This window comes from Balaenoptera ricei, chromosome 3 (assembly GCF_028023285.1).
Source record: "Balaenoptera ricei isolate mBalRic1 chromosome 3, mBalRic1.hap2, whole genome shotgun sequence".
NCBI classification, from domain to species: Eukaryota; Metazoa; Chordata; class Mammalia; order Artiodactyla; family Balaenopteridae; genus Balaenoptera; species Balaenoptera ricei.
In genome coordinates, this window is record NC_082641.1 from 77,141,643 (window position 1) to 77,162,989 (window position 21,347).

Genomic DNA, 21,347 nt, shown 5'->3' on the forward strand with positions numbered 1-21,347 from the left:
GGTTCTCAGACCTCTTATCTGAGCTCTCTAACGAAATTTTGTGGAAAAACAAAGCTTCTGTTCCAAGATGGAAAGAAGTCTATACTTTTGTAAATAAGCATTTTTAAATGATTTTTTAAAATACCTTTCTTTTCTTTGATATGCTGCTTCAATTGTTCTTCTGAATTTTTATTGTTTCCCACAATAAATTTTAAAATAGTCAAACTTTGACAATTCCCATTAATTTAGGTATTCACATTTATTTTGACCTTTTAATTTTATTACTTAATTTCTCTCTCTGCATATGTATAATGTATATTAATTATATATGTATATATCTGCTTTAATTTAGCTTTTGAATCAAGGGAGTAAAGCAATTATGGTTCCTAAGTGTGATTAAAGAATCTCTAACATGATACAGTGGGAAAGGTTTGTGGCAAAAAATGACTTATAGGCATGTCAGTTTCACACTGAAAACCATCAGATGATGAAGTATGAGATGAACTGAGGTAAATCCTTTTACATCTCATACTTCATTCCCTTGTGCCCACAAGCTGAGTAACAGTCTGGTCCCAATCCAGTCTCAGGTACATGAGTCATGACTTGAAGCAGATCTGGATATGCCCCAGTTTATCCCTATCATCCATCCATGCGTCCATCCAGCCATCTTGCCAGAAAGCCTTACTGAGGCTCTACTATATGTTAGGCACTGTGCTAGCACTGAGGGTATAAAACATCGTGAAGCAAGTTCTTGTTTGTGAGACCTAAGGAAACAAGAAAGTTTGAAAATTACCCAAGAACTTCAAGCATAATTTGTGGACTCTGGAGAAGGCAGATCAAAATGGATCTAGTCGCACAACAGACCTAAAATCCTTCTACCATTCATTCAGTGTGCTCCTTCCCCCAAATGACTTTCATCAGGAAATGTTTAGGGAGTGTACAAAGAAAAGGAGACATGACATTAATCCTCCCTCAAAACATACAAATTCCCACAAGTTTTCCTAGGACTGTTGACTATGTGTACATCAAGAGCTGTTTCTCTCTCTCTCAAAAAAAGGAAATCTTTTCACATCACCAAAGACTACGATCACCTAGGAGAACTCAGTTATGTCTGCTCATTCCAGATGCATTTTGCATTATTACTAGCCTCATTCTACATGAATTCTCAAATAACTTTAGTTTATTTCTGGCTCATAATGGGTTTCACTACAAATGAGAATGTTCGAGTCCTGAAAATGATTAAATGTAGTAACATTTAAAATATTTCTCTTCCTCTCTGTAGCACTTTACAGGAGTCACTTCATATTACTGGGATCAAGGGATTCAAACTGGGGGCAGCACAGAATGTAGTTCAGAATCTTGGCTCTGAAGCCTGACTACCTAGGGTCAACTCTGATCATTCTACTACCATTTGTGTGATGTTGGGACAAGTCACTTAATTTACACTTCAGTTTCCTCATCTGTGAAAAGGGAATAATAATAATAGTGCCCAAATTTCATAAGGTAGTTTTAAGAAATAAATTAGACAGTTCATTAAAAGATACAGTATTATACAGCCTGATTTACATGTTAGCCATTATTATTATTTTCATCTTGGAGAGAAACACTCATGGAGTGAGCGATTTGGAACCTGATTTGTTATATTTGGGTATGCTGTAAATTGCCATGAATAACTATTACTAATCCATCCCATTAGTGAAATGACTCAAGTAAAGGGAGACCAAGTGACTAATTTGAGTACCTCTACTAAATTAAGATGGAATTAAAACCCAACAAACCATTTCCAAAACTTTCCTACTTGGGTTTCTCTCAAGGGGGTATTCATTACCAGCCTTGGCACTTATACCAATGGCACATCTATGGACTCTGCAACTGAGTTGAAAGTGCTTCACCCACCTTGATGTTCATAGGGTTATTAACCAATATTTACGAAGTACCTGCAGGATGTGTGGGATGGTCGTCTAGCATGAAAGTTGTCTTCTCAACTTTGTAGATTGGAAAACAAAATCAAAAGAAGACATGGGCTTCCCTGTCAGCTCCAAAACCACAGGAGGGGTCAAGAGTACAAAGAAATACTGCTTCTCCCACCACCCATCCTATAGCCCAGATCTCTGTCCCTCAGACCACACACAATCTCACCACACTTACATTTAGCAAAGTTTTTAAACTATTTATCTCATCTGTTTTCCTTTATCTCCTAATAGTTATAAAGCAGATTCATGTAGTCCTTGGAATCAAAGTTAACATGAATTTTATTACAAAGCAGGGCTAGACTTTATTCATGAGATAGGATGATGTTAAATTCCACTTATTTATTGAAGCTATAAATTGGAGCACGGCAAATGAAGATAACGGTATATACCTTTCACAAGAGTTACATTTTTTATTAAAGGAAATGGTAACCATATTTTGAATTCTTAGGAGTAAGATATAACCCTTATTAATACCACCAACACACAAGAAAAACTTTTAATTAACCTGCCTTCTAATTTTAGTGTTAAGAGGCTTTAAAGAAAAATTTTCTTTATGAATCTAATTTGTTCATTAGTATAGTAGGATATATGTCATTAACTTTTATAATTATTAAAGGTCATGGCTCTCCCATCTCATCTCTCTGAAAAATAGTGTTCCATAAAAATAAAATAGCCAGATCAATTCTAACAGAAATGGCTGTAAGTTCATTTGTTTTTGTAAATTTTCCTAATCTCTTTTTAAGGGTAAGCTTTTGGGGAATCTCTTTTTTCTAACTACTTTCAACAAGCATCAAAACAATCTACCACGCTAACTATAATTTTAAAAGCTACAAAATCTACCCCCATTCATTATGCACGTTTACTCTTATGATACAACTCTGCAGAGTAAGGGCTTGGACACTTCTACTGTGGCAATAGCTAAGAGACTGCAAGAGTCATATGCTATAATTTGATAATCGCTCCACAAATCCATGCTCCATTAAACTAGATTCAATGAGAATTCTCAGCCCACAAAACCTGTAGACAGGTTTTGAAACATTCTCTGGGGATATAGTTTCCTATAAGGATGTTAATCAATACTAAAAATAGTATTTATCTTTTAAAAAACTCTTTACAGTAAGAAACAGCTAATCTTCTGATCAATTTCTAGCTAACCTGGGAGGAAAAAAAAAAATCCAGGTTTAGATACTAGCTGAGTGAAGTTAAGCACCTTCCTTAAGCGTTCTGGACCTTAATTCTCTTCCTTGTGAAATAAGAAGATATGAGATGACATCTAAGTTCCCTTCCAAATATATAATTCTGTATATCTTACTTGGTGATAGTGATATTTATAAGCTCTGTGGAGTTCACAAGCACTGTCACACAACAGTCTTGTGTGATCCTCATAACTGATTTTCAGAAGTAGGTAGGGGAGTGATCACTGTGTATTTTACCCAGTGAGTGTGCTGCTTTTGATATTCAGTAGGATTCACTAGGGACCCTAGATCTAAAGCATAATCCAGAAAGATTTAGTTTCCAGGAGTCAGAAAGAGTACTTTATAAAATAATTTCTTCCTACTCTGTAGTTCCTCATCGTGAACCCTTCAAATAAAGCCTTACTTAAAAGAAAAATATTTAAAAAGGAAAAAAAAGTCTTGTTACGTGCTTCTGCTGATGCTGCCCCTAATTGCGTGTTGATTTTAGGTTGAAGATAAAATGTAATCGCCACTTGATAAATATCTTTTGAGTGAGGATGAGCTTCCTCCAGCTATCTGAAATTTTTAAACAGCACTTGAGGCTTAGGTAAAATTGGGTTTTTATTTTTCTTTTTGCAGCTTACCTTTGCCTACTATTTTTATATAGGTTGGAAATTAACAGGTAAAATAGTTTACAAAAAGAGAGAAAAAGGAGACCCTTACTACTAAAAATAAGTATTCTGAATCCAGAGTGGAATTCTGAGTATCTCTGATGTCTTGTCAGTACCTTTACTTCAAGAAGACACAAAAAACAATTCCTCAAAAATATGTATAAAACTTTACAGTTAATAAAATACTACAACAGATGTGATATTTCATCTTTGCAACAATTCTGTAAGGTAGATAAGCTTGTCCCAACCAAGCTCCCAATTATTCTTCATCTCAGAGGTCAAGGAATTTCTTGAATAACTGAAATCTAAAAGGTCATCTAAAAGACTCATTTTTGTCATTATATCTAACCTCTTCCTGACCTCATTTCTCATCAAAACCATCATGAGAGGTGAGAAATAAAAGCAGTACACTATTTGGTCTGCTCACTTTCCTTCTCTCTCCCTGCCCATTACCCACACTCCTCCTGGAAGTGCAAAGAAGCAGGAAAACAGCCAAAGGATGGGGGAAAACAGAAAGAAAGGAGAATAAACAATAATCTAATCAGGTAGCTACCAGTTGGCTGTACAATGTCATAAAAAATTAAGTCTACAATTGAAACAGAGCATATTATCAAATCTTGATTTTACAACATTTTATCGGTCTGAGTTTTCATATATAACAACAGTTTGGATGGCCATTATAATCCATATTTAAGAATCTGAAACGGTGCAAATTGCAATAAGATATGCTTTTGTCTTGATGTAGATGTATTACATTCCATCTTTTTATTGACATTTAATAATTCGCATATAGCATAAGAAAAAAGTCTCAGGCAGAATACTTAACTCACCAGAATCGCCCCGTCCCTGCCCTGGCAAAAAAGCAGAGTTTTATACATATCAAGCATCAGGATATTCTATTCATAACATCTTGATTCTCATCTTTTGGGATATGTGCCTTTTCACTATGCAAGGTCCCAAAGGCTCTCAAAGTGCTAAGTCATTTTCTTTAAAGTTTTTCTCTTCTAATTCAGAATACTGCCTTCAAATATGTTTGGAAGTTGAACTAATTTTAATTTCCCCTTCACAGAAGAGGAAAACTACATGCCTTCCCTTCAACCTTTGTAAAACTTGAGTTATTGAGTATGTATCTAATGGAAAATAATCTCCAAGCTGTAGTTAGAATCTAGCAATTTTGTAGTGGGCATAATTTTGAATAGAAATGAAACGATCTCTAAACATGATAGTGGGTCAATTAAAAAAAAGTATTCTAATGCCAACTGTCCTTAAACATACAAAACCCCGTCAATTCAGCAACGTCTCACACATTCACAGCTATAGCTCTCACAATCAAATTAACCTTTTCTACCTCAAAAGAATTCAAAGGACTTAAATAAGATTGTCCAAAGTGATGTGACACCAGACACACCTTTAGCTCTGATTTGATGTCATTTCTTTAATCAATAAAAAACCAAGACAACATTCCTGTCTTCCACCCCAACCTTTCCGCAGCAAGCTTCAAGAATTTGAAAAGCAAACCTCTTGTTCACTTCTCTATCCACAGATTTCTCCATCCATACAACGTATATGTGTCTCCAACAACAACTGAGGAAATGGACTTGTGACAAACTCATACACATTTTGAAACAAACAGAGCCAAAGTTTAAAAATATGATGGCTTTTCACTTAAAATAAAAAGCCTAAGCAAGAGGTGTTACTTTTCAACTTTCAACTTTTTCTAAAAATTACTAAGACTTTTTTTGTAATGGAGAAACATAGTTGTTGAGCTATGATTATTTAGAATAAAAATCCAAGTATAATCGTATGAATTTTATGCATTCATGTTTCACCTTTAACCAAGACAATAGAGTAGCAAAAAGAAAAAAATAATTCTGGTACAACTTAATCCTTAAGAAAAAACCAACTAAAACAACACAAAGCTACTATAATCTTTCCACATCTCAGGCACTATATTTTTCATTAAAAACTATCATACAAGCAATATCAATCTAATAAGTATCTCACAAATGGATTGTACCATAAATTTAAAATTATTTGCATGAGAATCTCAAAGCCACCGTCAAGACCCTGTGAGAAGGCATTTTCTGAGGCATGATCACATACTACAACTGCCACATTAATTCAAGGCTGCCACAATACAATGAGTGAACCAAAATATAACACTTACCTTATTATAAATAACTGGCAAATTACAGGCACTTTTCAGCTTGCAGCTATATAGCATAGTTGATTAGAAACAAACAAAACATCTTTCACTCCAGTGACAGAACTGCATCTTCAGACTTGGCTTTCTTTACTGAATCCCAGCAAGAGAGGCTGCTCTCCTCCAAGGGCTAGTAGCAGCCGCTTCGCAGATAGCACTTGCTGCTCTGAATGGCAGCGAATTAGAATGAAAGTAAGAGGAACCCGTGATGTTTAAACACCGTTGCTTCACATTCACAGGATATGACTCAACTCTCTCTCAAACCAGTAGGGACACAGTTTCCCCTCATAAAACTTAGATTGCGTAACAAACATCACATTTGGGGGCCTCAAATGTTTACAAACTAAAACTGAATCAGACGTGCATTTTTTGTCAACTTGCTAAATCCGACGTGCATTTTTAGTCAACTTCTTCCCCGTGGCACAAACCGCAAATGGAAATTAGAATAATAGCATGGCACAAAGAAAAACTACCCTGCTTGCTCTCCACAGTGAATTAGTATAATGTTATTAAATGTGTGTGAACTTGCCAACATCCCTCTGACAGAGATACAAAAAGAGGCACAATAAAGTCACTAATGTTCCATCAGTGCAAACACAGTGTAGGATAAAACTTTATTTTAACATGCAAGAAGTAGCAATTCCACAAAACACAATAGAATCTTCTTCACTAAGTAGAGAATGGAAATAGATCTTTGTGGTTTGCTGTCGCTGATTCCCACAGAAATCCAGTCCTACGCTGTCATTACCGTGTGATGCCAGCTCTACCTACCTCTCCAACTCAGAGCCTTCCTTTATCTGTTTCGTGAACATTTCTAAAGGAACATGACTAATGACACAACTCCTCTAGTAAGTGCGGCAATTTTCTGTGCTTTACCCACCTCCCAATACCTCTTAACTCTGAGCTGTACTAAGCTTAATCACACATTGAATTATTATGTTTGGACAACTCAGTCAATAAACATTATAGACATAGATCCTTGGAGAAAAATCTACCACATAAATTCAGTTGCCATCACCAAAAGCAAGGACAAAAAAATGAAAACACACATGTTAATAATAGCAAATACACTGAAACCATCTAGACCAAGACTGTTCAGTAGAAATATAAGGTAAGCCACATATGTAATTTTAAACATTTTAGTCGTCATATTAAAAAAGGGAAGAGAAACATGTAAACTTAATTTTAATAATGTTTATCCTAATATATCTAAAATATTATCATTTCAACCTATAATCAATATAAAATTAATTAAATATTTTATAATTTTTGTACTAGCCTTGGAAAGCTAATGTGTATTTTACATTTAGAGTACATTTTAATTTGAACTAGCTACATTTGAGTACTCAATGGCCAATACATGGCTAGTGGCTACCATATTGCTTCAGCATAGGTCTAGAGTTTTGGGTTCATTCTTAGTCCTCAGTTGCAGTGCAAATGCTCTCTCTTCAGAGAAAGCTTCCCTTACCACCTTACCTGAAACAACCTTCCCCAATTACTTTGCATCTCATGATCCTTTATATTTCCTTCACAGCCTGGAATTTTCTTCTTTATTTGTTTGTTTACTTATTTATAGTCTGTGGGCCCTAACAAGAATGTAAGAAACCCGAGGGCAGGGATCTTGTTGTAGTCAGTATTTCATCCCCAGCCCCTGGCATGGTGATCAGTCCATAGCAAAATTTAATAAACATTGTTTAATAAATGAATAAATAAAATACAGAATTTGTATTATGGATTGGCGAATAGTAGAATATTAAGAAATGTGATTTAAGACCAAGTATCTATCATGTCGTTGATACAATCTATCATTGTCACTGAATATTTAGCAAATATATTGGGTAACACTTTTCTAAATTGAAAAACTATCTCTTTTTCATAATGTTAATGATCCTCAATCTATAACATGCTTTCTTTTCACACACAATATTATATAGAAACAATATACTTGTTTCATTACTCTAGCAAAGATTCTAAAAGATACTTATAAGAATCCTTTGGTCCTTATGACATAAATCTAGATACCATTAGTAAATCTATTTATCTGCTACTCACAAAAACATAAAATATTATCTATAAGACGTTTGTAGAGACAATTATATATTTGCCTGAGCAGCAACGTGCCTCCTCCTTCTACTAGTATCATAATCCTGATTTTTATCTAGCAAATCACCTATTCCTCCCTCCCTCTCAATCCATGTGGTTTATATCATGCTGACATAGCCCGAGAAGTGGGCATGTGACCCAGGCCTGACCGACCAGTGTAAACTATCCACAGAGCTGCAGTGATAGGGTCAAGGATGGGCACATGACCCAAGCTGGTCCAGTGAGAGGCAACCCTTACACTTTTGCTGACATTGGGAGAGAGGTTGTAACGTTTGTAGAATGTAAGTCTGGAACTGCTGTTTGACATATTTGCTACCACATGAAGTGAGGTTGTCTGAAAATGAGGCCAACCAAGAAAAAACCAAAGTTGAAGATGAGAAAGGCAGATTCTGGATAACACTACTGTAGTTCCTAGATCTGGCCATTCATTAAGTCACATCTGCCCTCTGCTGTAATGATGGATGTACTAGAATATTCACTGCAGAATTTTTTATAATAGTAAAAAACTGGAACTTTGCAATGGGCCATGCACAATGGAAGGGTTAAATAAATAATGAGCTATCTATACTAAGGAATATTATGTAGCTAATAAAAAAACAGGTTATCTAGATGCACTGACAGCAAAGCTCCCTAAAAGACATTACATGGAAATAACATGTTGCAGAAAAATACATTATCCCAGTTCTGGGTACATGAATTTTTATATACAAAGTCATAGAACAGGACCTGGATTAGTGCACACCAATTGTGGACAAGTGGTTATGTCTGGGAAAGAGATTCGAAATAAGAGGGTGATGGGGGACAAGGAGAGAGTCAATCATTTTGCTTCGTTTATTACCTATAGCATAAATCTCACAAAATGAAAACGAATTCGTGTATTCCTTAGGTAATCTGAAAAGAACATGTTACTCTTTAAAATAAAATAACAACTTGATATTTTATATTTCTCATTGTACTACATCATTCTCACTCTGAGTGGACTACTCTTGTTATTTCTTTAAAACAATGTAACAGAAATGAAAGTGCTCTTCTCTACCCCACTCTTTCCATTCTTTACCAGCCCAAATTTATGTATTGTCTACTTTTTCAGTCTGTCTAAAAGATATGTTGAGAGAGACAAAGACAGGACAGAGAGAGATAGGAACAGACAGCAAGCTACAAGAGAATCTCCAGTGCACCTTCTAAGATTGGCTAAGGTCTTTGATTTTTTTTTCTCTTGGCCTCCTGAAAGCACTTTTATTGACTTCATAAAAATACAGCTTGGATTTATTCAACTGTCAACATACCAACAGCCAAATATTTATAATAATAATCTTTATATTAATTTAGATAGTCTTGGATCACAGTAAATAAACTGGCCTATTATCAGCTCCCTGAAAGGCTTCTGGTCTCTGAATTGGGCACAACTGCTTTCCTAATTAACATAAAATCTAAACCTTTCTTGTTTTTTTGGCTTGATCTAGTCCTCAGAAATCTTCACATTATCTTAGGTACCACCTCCTGCTTTTGTATTCCCTAGATTTCCACAGTATTCCCTCCTTAAAAATCACACAGCTAAAGATGCTCAGAGTGTGAGACAGGAGTCAGGGCCCTTTTGATGCTCAGTAAAGCCAAGCAGAATTGGAATTTACACAGTGCTGACACACTGATGTGTTTGTTAACAGTGAGTACTGCTCTATTTTATTCTCAAAGCCCACTTATCCTGGTAACTTAAACCTCCTACAGAGTCTGTTGACTTTCTCCTTCCATTATCCTTGCCTCCAATGAAAATCTTAACATTATGCCAAATTTGCTTCAGATTTCCTGGAAGAAATAAAACATTACAGATACAATGGAAGCCACCATATGCCCCTGCCTATTCTATCTCCTTCCATTCCCTCCTAAGGTAAACACTCTATAGGATTATCTTTCATCATCCACATACATCTTTTTATATTTTATTAAATATGTGTTTATCCATAAACAAGATACTGATTTGCATGTTTTAAGCTTCATAAAATGGTATCATGGTATATAGATGCTTTGGGTTTTTTTTTTTTTTTTTTTTTTTTTTTTTTTTGCATAGCATTACCTTGAGGTTTCATGTAGTTCTACATAGTTTATTCTTTTTAACTGCTATATAGCATCCCAATCCAAGCATCCATTCCCCTGTTGGTAAACTTAGGTTGTCTTTAATTTATTGTTATTATTAAACTACTGTAATTCTTGTACATGTGCAAGAATTTCTCTAAAGTTGAATAACGGGATAGAATTGTAGGATTAAAGGATATACACAGCTGCACCTTTACTGGAAATTGCCAAACTGCATCCCAACATAATTAGACTAATTTACAATTCAACCAGCAGTGTATGAGAGTCTTCCTTGCACTAGATTCCTAGAAACAATATCCACAGTACTGATATTCCAGACTCTGACATTTTTGACATTTGTTTGTGACTGGTATAGTATCTCAGTGTTTTAATTATGGTTTCCCTGATTACTACTGAAGTTGAGCATCTTATCTAATTATTATTGGCCTTTTCCCTATTGGGTTGTTTGTCTTTCTTTTACTTATTTTTGGGAAGGTCTTTCTATATTACAGTTCAGCTCCTTTGTCAATTATATGAGCTATAGATATCACCCTTCAGTGTGTGGTTTGTTTTATCATTGTTTACAATATCTTTTGTGGTTTATTGTTTTTAAATGTTATGGTTTTTTAATTTAAAACTTTATTTTTTCCAGTTATTTGTCTATATTTCTTGAGTCAAAATTATGGTGAAGGAGAGGAGAGAAGATGGCGGAAGAGTAAGACGCGGAGATCACCTTCCTTCCCACAGATACAGTAGAAATACATCTACACGTGGAACTGCTCCTACAGAACACCCACTGAACGCTGGCAGAAAACGTCAGACCTCCCAAAAGGCAAGAAACTCCCCCCGTACTTGGGTAGGGCAAAAGAAAAAAGAAATAACAGAGACAAAAGAATAGGGACGGCACCTGCACCAGTGGGAGGGAGCTGTGAAGGAGGAAAGATTTCCACGCACTAGGAGCCCCTTCGCGGGCAGAGACTGTGGGTGGCAGAGGCGGGGAGCTTCGGAGCCGCGGAGGAGAGCGCAGCCACAGGGGTGCGGAGGGCAAAGCGGAGAGATTCCCGCACAGAGGATCGGTGCCGACCGGCACTCACCAGCCCGAGAGGCTTGTCTGCTCCCCCGCCGGGGCGGGCGGGGCTGGGAGCTGAGGCTCGGCTTCGGTCGGATCGCAGGGAGAGGACTGGGGTTGGCGGCCTGAACACAGCCTGAAGGGGTTAGCGCACCACAGCTGGCTGGGAGGGAGACCGGGAAAAAGTCTGCAGCTGCCGAAGAGGCAAGAGACTTTTTCTTGCCTCTTTGTTTCGCGGCACGCAAGGAGAGGGGATTCAGAGCACCGCCTAAACGAACTCCAGAGACCGGCGCGAGCCGCGGCTATCAGCACAGACCCCAGAGACGGGCGTGAGACGCTGGGGCTGGTGCTGCCGCCTCCAAAAAGCCTGTGTGCGAGCACAGGTCACTCTCCACACCGCCCCTCCCGGGAGCCTGTGCAGCCCGCCACTGCCAGGGTCCCGGGATCCAGGGACAACTTCCCCGGGAGAACGCACTGCGCACCTCAGGCTGGTGCAACGTCACTCCGGCCTCTGACGCCGCAGGCTCGCCCCGCCTCCTCCGTACCCCTCCCTCCCCGCGGCCTGGGTGAGCCAGAGTCCCCGAAGCAGCTGCTCCTTTCACCCCGTCCTGTCTGGGCGGGGAACAGACACCCTCAGGCGACCTACACGCAGAGGCGGGTCCAAATCCAAAGCTGATCCCCAGGAGCTGTGCGAACAGAGACGAGGAGGGGAAATCTCTCCCAGCAGCCTCAGAAGCAGCGGATTGAAACTCCACAAACAACTTGATGTGCCTGCATCTGTTGAATACCTGAATAGACAACGAATCATCCCAAATTCAGGAGGTGGACTTTGGGAGCAGGATATATTAATTTTTCCCCTTTTCCTTTTTTTTTGTGAGTGTATATGTATATGCTTCTGGGGGAGATTTTGTCTGTATAGCTTTGCTTTATAATAGCTTTATTTTACTTCACTATATTATAGCCTCTTTCTTTCTTTCTTTCTTTCTATTTTTTCTCCCTTTTACTCTGAGCTGTGTGGACGAAAGGCTCCTGGTGCTTCAGCCAGGCATCAGGGCCGTACCTCGGAGGTGGGAGAGCCAACTTCAGGACACTGGTCCACAAGAAACCTCCCAGCTCCACGTAATACCAAACGGCAAACATCTCTCAGAGATCTCCATCTCAACATCAAGACCCAGCATCACTCAGTGACCAGCAAGCTACAGTGCTGAACACCCTATGCCAAACAACTAGCAAGACAGGAACACAGCCGCATCCATTAGCAGAGAGGCTGCCTAAAATCATAATAAGGCCACAGATACCCCAAAATACACCACCAGACGTGGACGTGCCCACCAGAAAGACAAGATCCAGCCTCATCCACCAGAGCTCAGGCACTAGTTCCCTCCACCAGGAAGCCTACACAACCCACTGAACCAACCTTACCCACTGGGGACAGATACCAAAAAAAACGGGAACTACGAACCTGCAACCTGTGATAAGGAGACCCCAAACACAGTAAGATAAGCAAAATGAGACGACAGAAAAACACACAGCAGATGAAGGAGCAGGGTCAAAACACACTAGACTTAACAAATGAAGAGGAAATAGGTAGTCTACCTGAAAAAGAATTCAGAATAATGATAGTAAGGATGATCCAAAATCTTGGAAATAGAATAGACAAAATGCAAGAAACATTTAACAAGGACGTAGAAGAACTAAAGAGGAACCAAGCAATGATGAAAAACACAATAAATGAAATTAAAAATACTCTAGATGGGATCAATAGCAGAATAACTGAGGCAGAAGAAAGGATAAGTGACCTGGAAGATAAAATGGTGGAAATAACTACTGCAGAGCAGGATAAAGAAAAAAGAATGAAAAGAACTGAGGACAGTCTCAGAGACCTCTGGGACAACATTAAACGCACCAACATTCGAATTATAGGGGTCCCAGAAGAAGAAGAGAAAAAGAAAGGGACTGAGAAAATATTTGAAGAGATTATAGCTGAAAACTTCCCTAATATGGGAAAGGAAATAGTTAATCAAGTCCTGGAAGCACAGAGATCCCATACAGGATAAACCCAAGGAGAAACACGCCAAGACACATATTAATCAAACTGTCAAAAATTAAATATAAGGAAAACATATTAAAAGCAGCAAGGGAAAAACAACAGATAACACACAAGGGAATCCCCATAAGGTTAACAGCTGATCTTTCAGCAGAAACTCTGCAAGCCAGAAGGGAGTGGCAGGATATACTTAAAGTGATGAAGGAGAAAAACCTACAACCAAGATTACTCTACCCAGCAAGGATCTCATTCAGATGTGATGGAGAAATTAAAACCTTTACAGACAAGCAAAAGCTGAGAGAGTTCAGCACCACCAAACCAGCTTTACAACAAATGCTAAAGGAACTTCTCTAGGCAGGAATCACAAGAGAAGGAAAACACCTACAATAACAAACCCAAAACATTTAAGAAAATGGGAATAGGAACATACATATTGATAATTACCTTGAATGTAAATGGATTAAATGCTCCCACCAAAAGACACAGACTGGCTGAATGGATACAAAAACAAGACCCATATATATGCTGTCTACAAGAGACCCACTTCAGACCTAGAGACACATACAGACTGAAAGTGAGGGGATGGAAAAAGATAGTCCATGCAAATGGAAATCAAAAGAAAGCTGGAGTAGCAATTCTCATATCAGACAAAATAGACTTTAAAATAAAGACTATTACAAGAGACAAAGAAGGACACTATATAATGATCAAGGGATCGATCCAAGAGGAAGGTATAACAATTGTAAATATTTATGCACCCAACATAGGAGCACCTCAATACATAAGGCAAATACTAACAGCCATAAAAGGGGAAATCGACAGCAACACAATCATAGTAGGGGACTTTAACACCCCACTTTCACCAATGGACAGATCATCCAAAATGAAAATAAATAAGGAAACACAAGCTTTAAATGATACATTAAACAAGATGGACTTAATTGATATTGATAGGACATTCCACCCAAAAACAACAGAATACACATTTTTCTCAAGTGCTCATGGAACATTCTCCAGGATAGATCATATCTTGGGTCACAAATCAAGCCTTGGTAAATTTAAGAAAATTGAAATAGTATCAAGTATCTTTTCCGACCACAACGCTATGAGACTAGATATCAATTACAGGAAAAGATCTGTAAAAAATACAAACACATGGAGGCTACACAATACACTACTTAATAACGAAGTGATCACTGAAGAAATCAAAGGGGAAATCAAAAAATACCTAGAAACAAATGACAATGGAGATACGACGACCCAAAACCTATGGGACGCAGCAAAAGCAGTGCTAAGAGGGAAGTTTATAGCAATACAAGCCTACCTCAAGAAACAGGAAACATCTCGAATAAACAACCTAACCTTGCACCTAAAGCAATTAGAGAAAGAAGAACAAAAAAACCCCAAAGCTAGCAGAAGGAAAGAAATTATAAAGATCAGGTCAGAAATAAATGAAAAAGAAATGAAGGAAACAATAGCAAAAATCAGTGAAACTAAAAGCTGGTTCTTTGAGAAGATAAACAAAATTGATAAACCATTAGCCAGACTCATCAAGAGAAAAAGGGAGAAGACTCAAATCAATAGAATTAGAAATGAAAAAGGAGAAGTAACCACTGACACTGCAGAAATACAAAAGATAATGAGAGATTACTACAAGCAACTCTATGCCAATAAAATGGACAACCTGGAAGAAATGGACAGATTCTTAGAAATGCACAAATTGCCGAGACTGAACCAGGAAGAAATAGAAAATATGAACAGACCAATCACAAGCACTGAAATTGAAACTGTGATTAAAAACCTTCCAACAAACAAAAGCCCAGGACCAGATGGCTTCACAGGTGAATTCTATCAAACATTTAGAGAAGAGCTAACACCTATCCTTCTCAAACTCTTCCAAAATATTGCAGAGGCAGGAACACTCCCAAACTCATTCTACGAGGCCACCATCACCCTGATACCAAAACCAGACAAAGATGTCACAAAGAAAGAAAACTACAGGCCAATATCACTGATGAACATAGATGCAAAAATCCTCAACAAAATACTAGCAAACAGAATCCAACAGCACATTAAAAGGATCATACACCATGATCAAGTGGGGTTTATCCCAGGAATGCAAGGATTCTTCAATATACGCAAATCAATCAACGTGATACACCATATTAACAAATTGAAGGAGAAAAACCATATGATCATCTCAATAGATGCAGAGAAAGCTTTCGACAAAATTCAACACCCATTTATGATAAAAGCCCTGCAGAAAGTAGGCATAGAGGGAACTTCCCTCAACATAATAAAGGCCATATATGACAAACCCACAGCCAACATTGTCCTCAATGGTGAAAAACTGAAACCATTTCCACTAAGATCAGGAACAAGACAAGGTTGCCCACTCTCACCACTATTATTCAACATAGTTTTGGAAGTGTTAGCCACAGCAATCAGAGAAGACAAAGAAATAAAAGGAATCCAAATCGGAAAAGAAGAAGTAAAGATGTCACTATTTGCAGATGACATGATACTATACATAGAGAATCCTAAAGATGCTACCAGAAAACTCCTAGAGCTAATCAATGAATTTGGTAAAGTAGCAGGATACAAAATTAATGCACAGAAATCTCTTGCATTTCTATACAGTAATGATGAAAAATCTGAAAGTGAAATTAAGAAAACACTCCCGTTTACCATTGCAACAAAAAGAATAAAATATCTAGGAATAAACCTACCTAAGGAGACAAAAGACCTGTATGCAGAAAATTATAAGACACTGATGAAAGAAATTAAAGATGATACAAATAGATGGAGAGATATACCATGTTCTTGGATTGGAAGAATCAACATGGTGAAAATGACTCTACTACCCAAAGCAAACTACAGATTCAATGCAATCCCTATCAAACTACCACTGGCATTTTTCACAGAACTAGAACAAAAAATTTCACAATTTGTATGGAAACACAAAAGACCCCGAATAGCCAAAGCAATCTTGAGAACGAAAAATGGAGCTGGGGGAATCAGGCTCCCTGACTTCAGACTATATTACAAAGCTTCAGTAATCAAGACAGTTTGGTACTGGCACAAAAACAGAAATATAGATCAATGGAACAGGATAGAAAGCCCAGAGATAAACCCACACATATATGGTCACCTTATCTTTGATAAAGGAGGCAAGCATATACAGTGGAGAAAAGACAGCCTCTTCAATAAGTGGTGCTGGGAAAATTGGACAGGTACATGTAAAAGTATGAAATTAGAACACTCCCTGACACCATGCACAAAAATAAACTCAAAATGGATTAAAGACCTAAGTGTAAGGCCAGACACTATCAAACTCTTAGAGGAAAACATAGGCAGAACACTCTATGACATACATCACAGCAAGATTCTTTTTGACCCAGCTCCCAGAGAAATGGAAATAAGAACACAAATAAACAAATGGGACCTAATGAAACTTAAAAGCTTTTGCACAGCAAAGGAAACCATAAACAAGACCAAAAGACAACCATCAGAATGGGAGAAAATATTTGCAAATGAAGCAACTGACAAAGGATTAATCTCTAAGATTTACAAGCAGCTCATGCAGCTCAATAACAAAAAAACGAACAACCCAATCCAAAAATGGGCAGAAGACCTAAATAGACATTTCTCCAAAGAAGATATACAGATGGCCTACAGACACATGAAAGAATGCTCAACATCATTAATCATTAGAGAAATGCAAATCAAAACTACAATGAGATGTCATCTCGCACCGGTCAGAATGGCCATCATCAAAAAATCTAGAAACAATAAATGCTGGAGAGGGTGTGGAGGAAAGGGAACACTCTTGCACTGTTGGTGGGAATATAAATTGATACAGCCACTATGGAGAACGGTATGGAGGTTCCTTAAAAAACTACAAATAGAACTACCATACGACCCAGCAATCCCACTACTGGGCATATACCCTGAGAAAACCATAGGTCAAAAAGAGTCATGTACCAGAATGTTCATTGCAGCTCTATTTACAATAGCCAGGACATGGAAGCAACCTAAATGTCCATCGACAGATGAATGGATAAAGAAGATGTGGCACATATATACAATGGAATATTACTCAGCCATAAAAAGAAATGAAATGGAGGTATCTGTAATGAGGTGGATGGAATTAGAGTTTGTCATACAGAGTGAAGTAAGTCAGAAAGAGAAAAACAAATACAGTATGCTAACACATATATACGGAATCTAAGGAAAAAAAAAAAAAAAGGCCATGAAGAACCTAGTGGCAAGACGGGAATAAAGACACAGACCTACTAGAGAATGGACTTAAGGATATGGGGAGGGGGTGGGGTGAGATGTGACAGGGTAAGAGAGTGTCATGGACATATATACACTACCAAATGTAAAATAGATAGCTAGTGGGAAGCAGCCGCATAGCACAGGGAGATCAGCTCGGTGCTTTGTGACCACCTAGAGGGGTGGGATGGGGAGGGTGGGAGGGAGGGAGATGCAAGAGGGAAGAGAAATGGGAACATATTGTATATGTATAACTGATTCACTTTGTTATAAAGCAGAAGCTAACACACCATTGTAAGGCAATTATACTTCAATAAAGATGTTTAAAAAAAAATTATGGTGAAAATTAAGTGTTCCTCAGTCATGATTCCTGAAGTATTTCCAAAAATAATGGCAGACTGCATATCTAAAGAGGATCTGAGAAGAACTCCTATTTCCAATGAGTTCAGTTCATCAATTACTGAGTACCTGCTATGTGCCCCACACTGTGCACACACATGAAGCAATCCGTATCATCAAGAAATATGCAGTCTAATTGAGGAAAGAAAACTTAGGAGCAGATGATGAAGATGGTGGAATGGAGAAATAACTATGTGCCAGAGATTGTGCTAATTCATTATTTAATTTAGGACTGGTTTAAGTAAGATGGAGTAAATGTTATTGTAAGAGATATATACAAGATGCTATGAGGCAGAGAGAAGAGAATATGTTATTACCTTGCACCCCAAAGATTATATCAAGTAGTCAAATTTTAGGTAAAAGAGACCTGTGAGATATAGGAAGATCTACAACTGACATTTCTCTTTTCTCAAGCAAATCCATTTTCCCAAATAGGTCACTCATAAATTAATCCTAATTTATTTAGAAGATTAATAGGAATTAAGGGGCAGGTTATTCCCTGGAAAAAAATGCTTCCTTGGGAAGCTAATTCCTTTTTACGATCAGTAATCCAATTACATAATGACATTTTCTCCATTCATCAATGTTAAAAAAAAAAAAAAGCCAGCAGTTCTTAGGAATCATAACAAATGGCAAATCTTCCTGTATCTGATTATTTATAATTTGTAATACTGAAGTTAAAAATAAGCTCTTATTCCTTAAAGAAATTCCATGGTAAATACCTCTATAAACAAAACATCCATATTTACCACTTTTGTAAATACAATGTTCATATTATGTTTCTTTCAGTGTAGGTAGTATCTAGAGCATTTTAAAAAGTATAGAATATGAGAGTGCTTAATATTCTTCACTCAGGAGGAAGAAAGGACTCGAGCTAGAAATAGAGAAAGGTGGCCAGCAGCATCACATATTTCCTCTGCAAAGATTAAGGGTATCCCACTTCCTTGAAGCTATCAGCTTTACATTTCAGTCTTCTATCACTGGAACCCTCTAGGACTTACAAACTCAAATGTGTTTGCAATTTGTCACTTGGGGGTGACAGTAAAATGAATCTGGAAAAGAGAAAATAAGACTGCCATTTGAGAATTAACCTTTGAAATAAAACTACAGTAGGTCAGAGCACATAGATAAATAAAGGCAAGTTTAATTGTCAGAATGATATAAAATCAAACGCCTGAAGGCGTGTGCATTACCAGTAGGTAATGCATCAATGTCGTGGACCTGGTGGGGACCTGTGTGAATGCACTGAAGGGCAGTACTCCAGCCTCATCTACAGGGGACAGTCTGTACTCAGCTCCAGAGAGTTGACTCCATGTGGGAAGGGCCCAGGAAGGCTAGATCTCTGGATTTTTCAAATATTTTTTCCAATTTTTCTGGTTATGTGAATACTCCTGCTTTTTAAATCTTAGCCTCTATATAGTATGAGACAAACTAAAGCTTCTGAAGGTCAGATGTGCCCATGGAGCAGCCAGTGTTGGACCCTCAGACATGACAATAATCTATTAAACATACTGATTCTGCCAGTAGAAAGACATGGTCCAGACAAGGGAATAGGTGCAAAGCAATCTCAGAAGCAAGCATAGGCCATGGCCATTCAAATGCTGGGCGAGGGTGCTCTGGGCTGGTGGCATGTCCCTTATTATTATAAATCTGCGTCTAATTCCATCAAACCCATCAGTCTGAGAACGAACTGTCTTCTGACTCCATGCTCACCAAACTACTTTTTGATCAGAATTTGGTACCCTGTTTACATGACTTTAGGGAGAACTTGCTGGAAATTTGAGGAACTTAAGGAGCAGGTTTCTCTGGTGGCGCAGTGGTTGAGAATCTGCCTGCCAATGCAGGGGACACGGGTTCGAGCCCTGGTCTGGGAAGATCCCACATGCCGCGGAGCAACTAGGCCCATGAGCCACAACTACTGAGCCTGTGCGTCTGGAGCCCATGTTCCGCAACAAGAGAGGCCGCGATAGTGAGAGGCCCGCACACCGTGATGAAGAGTGGCCCCCACTTGCCGCAACTAGAGAAAGCCCTCGCATAGAAACGAAGACCCAACACAGCCAAAAATAAATAAATAAATAAATAAAGCCAGAAAACCTCTAAAAAAAAGGAGCAACTCAGCAGCTATGTCTCCCATTATAAATTAATAAGTTGGCAACCTGGTTAGTAGTGGCCTGCCTACAGGCACAAAAAGGGCTGGGTGGGAACATGAGCCACCAGACCCCAGCAGTTTCACTTCTCATTGTAAATGGAAACATTGGCATTCTGATTCTGTACATTAGTCATATGAGCTTTGTTAATATGAGCCCAGCTCTGGGGGACAAATGGGCTCTGGAACTGCTGATGAGCGTGGTTTCTGGGCCCACAAGGCTTTGTGCCAGACCATGGACAGTGGCAAATGCCCTAACACAAGTCCACCCTGCAAGCCCTCCTGGGAGCTTAAGTAATTTATCTTACAACCTCATTTACCCTCACTCTGCCCCCATGGCCATACCTTTCAAAGGATTCCTATCTGATTCTATGAAGATCCAGAAGTGACCTAGAAGTGTGAAGTGAAGAATCAAAGAGAAAACCCAATGAACATGGACAGAATGCCCACAGAAATGAAAATACATATCTGCAATCATCAGCGCTAGGAAGCAGATATCGTGCTATGTGCTTGCTAAAGACCATCCCATGTAATCCTCAGAAACTCTGTGAAGCTAGTAGTACTTTTGGCAATTATTTTACAAAGGAGGAAATGGAGGCTTAAGGAGGTTAAGTAACCTGACCACATATACACAGCTAACAAGTAGCGGAGTTGGGATTAGAATCCACACCTTTAAACACTGCGCTCTTGTTGTCTGTATACTTTATTTCACTTCACTGTTTTTCACACCAAACATGCACTGTGTACTTATTATATGCCAGGCACCGTTCTAAGTACTTTACCAATATTAACTAATTTCTTCCTCATGATAACCTTATGAAGTGGGCACTAAAATATCCTTATTCTGATAAGGAAACTGAGGCAAAGAGAAGTTAAGTAACTTGCCCAAGATTATACAGCCCGTAAGTGGCATAACCAGGATTCAAACATAGGCAGTCTGTCTCCAAAGTCTACGCTTTCAGTCTTGTGCTACTCTTACAATGTTTCCTTGGAAGAAATGATGAAGATTCAAATTTCAAATGTTAATTTCTATACTATTGTAAGTGCAATTTTTCAGGAGGATAGATAGAAACACAAGGGGAAAAATTTATGCCATATCATTTCTCTTTATTATACACCAATTAGAAAAACTGCAATTCTTCTATATTTGAGAATTATGAAGCAAGTAACCACCATAAAATACTACAGGCCTAGATACAATTATTCTTAGGAGATATATCCAAGGAGGGTGACA

The 21,347-nt window shown here is 38.2% G+C and overlaps 1 protein-coding gene across 12 annotated transcripts in view; it reads right to left on the reverse strand.

The window, feature by feature from the left end:
• Positions 1-21,347, reverse strand: part of MCTP1 (multiple C2 and transmembrane domain containing 1) — a 557,626-nt gene that overhangs the window by 357,836 nt on the left and 178,443 nt on the right. The window contains exon 1 of one of the 12 annotated variants that reach the window (XM_059916787.1): positions 5,966-6,153. The exons of the other annotated variants lie outside the window; for them this stretch is intronic. Coding sequence (XP_059772770.1) covers positions 5,966-6,022 — 57 coding nt within the window. The 5' untranslated portion in view covers positions 6,023-6,153. Of the gene's footprint in view, positions 1-5,965; positions 6,154-21,347 lie in introns of those variants that run through there. 12 annotated transcript variants of the gene reach the window in all.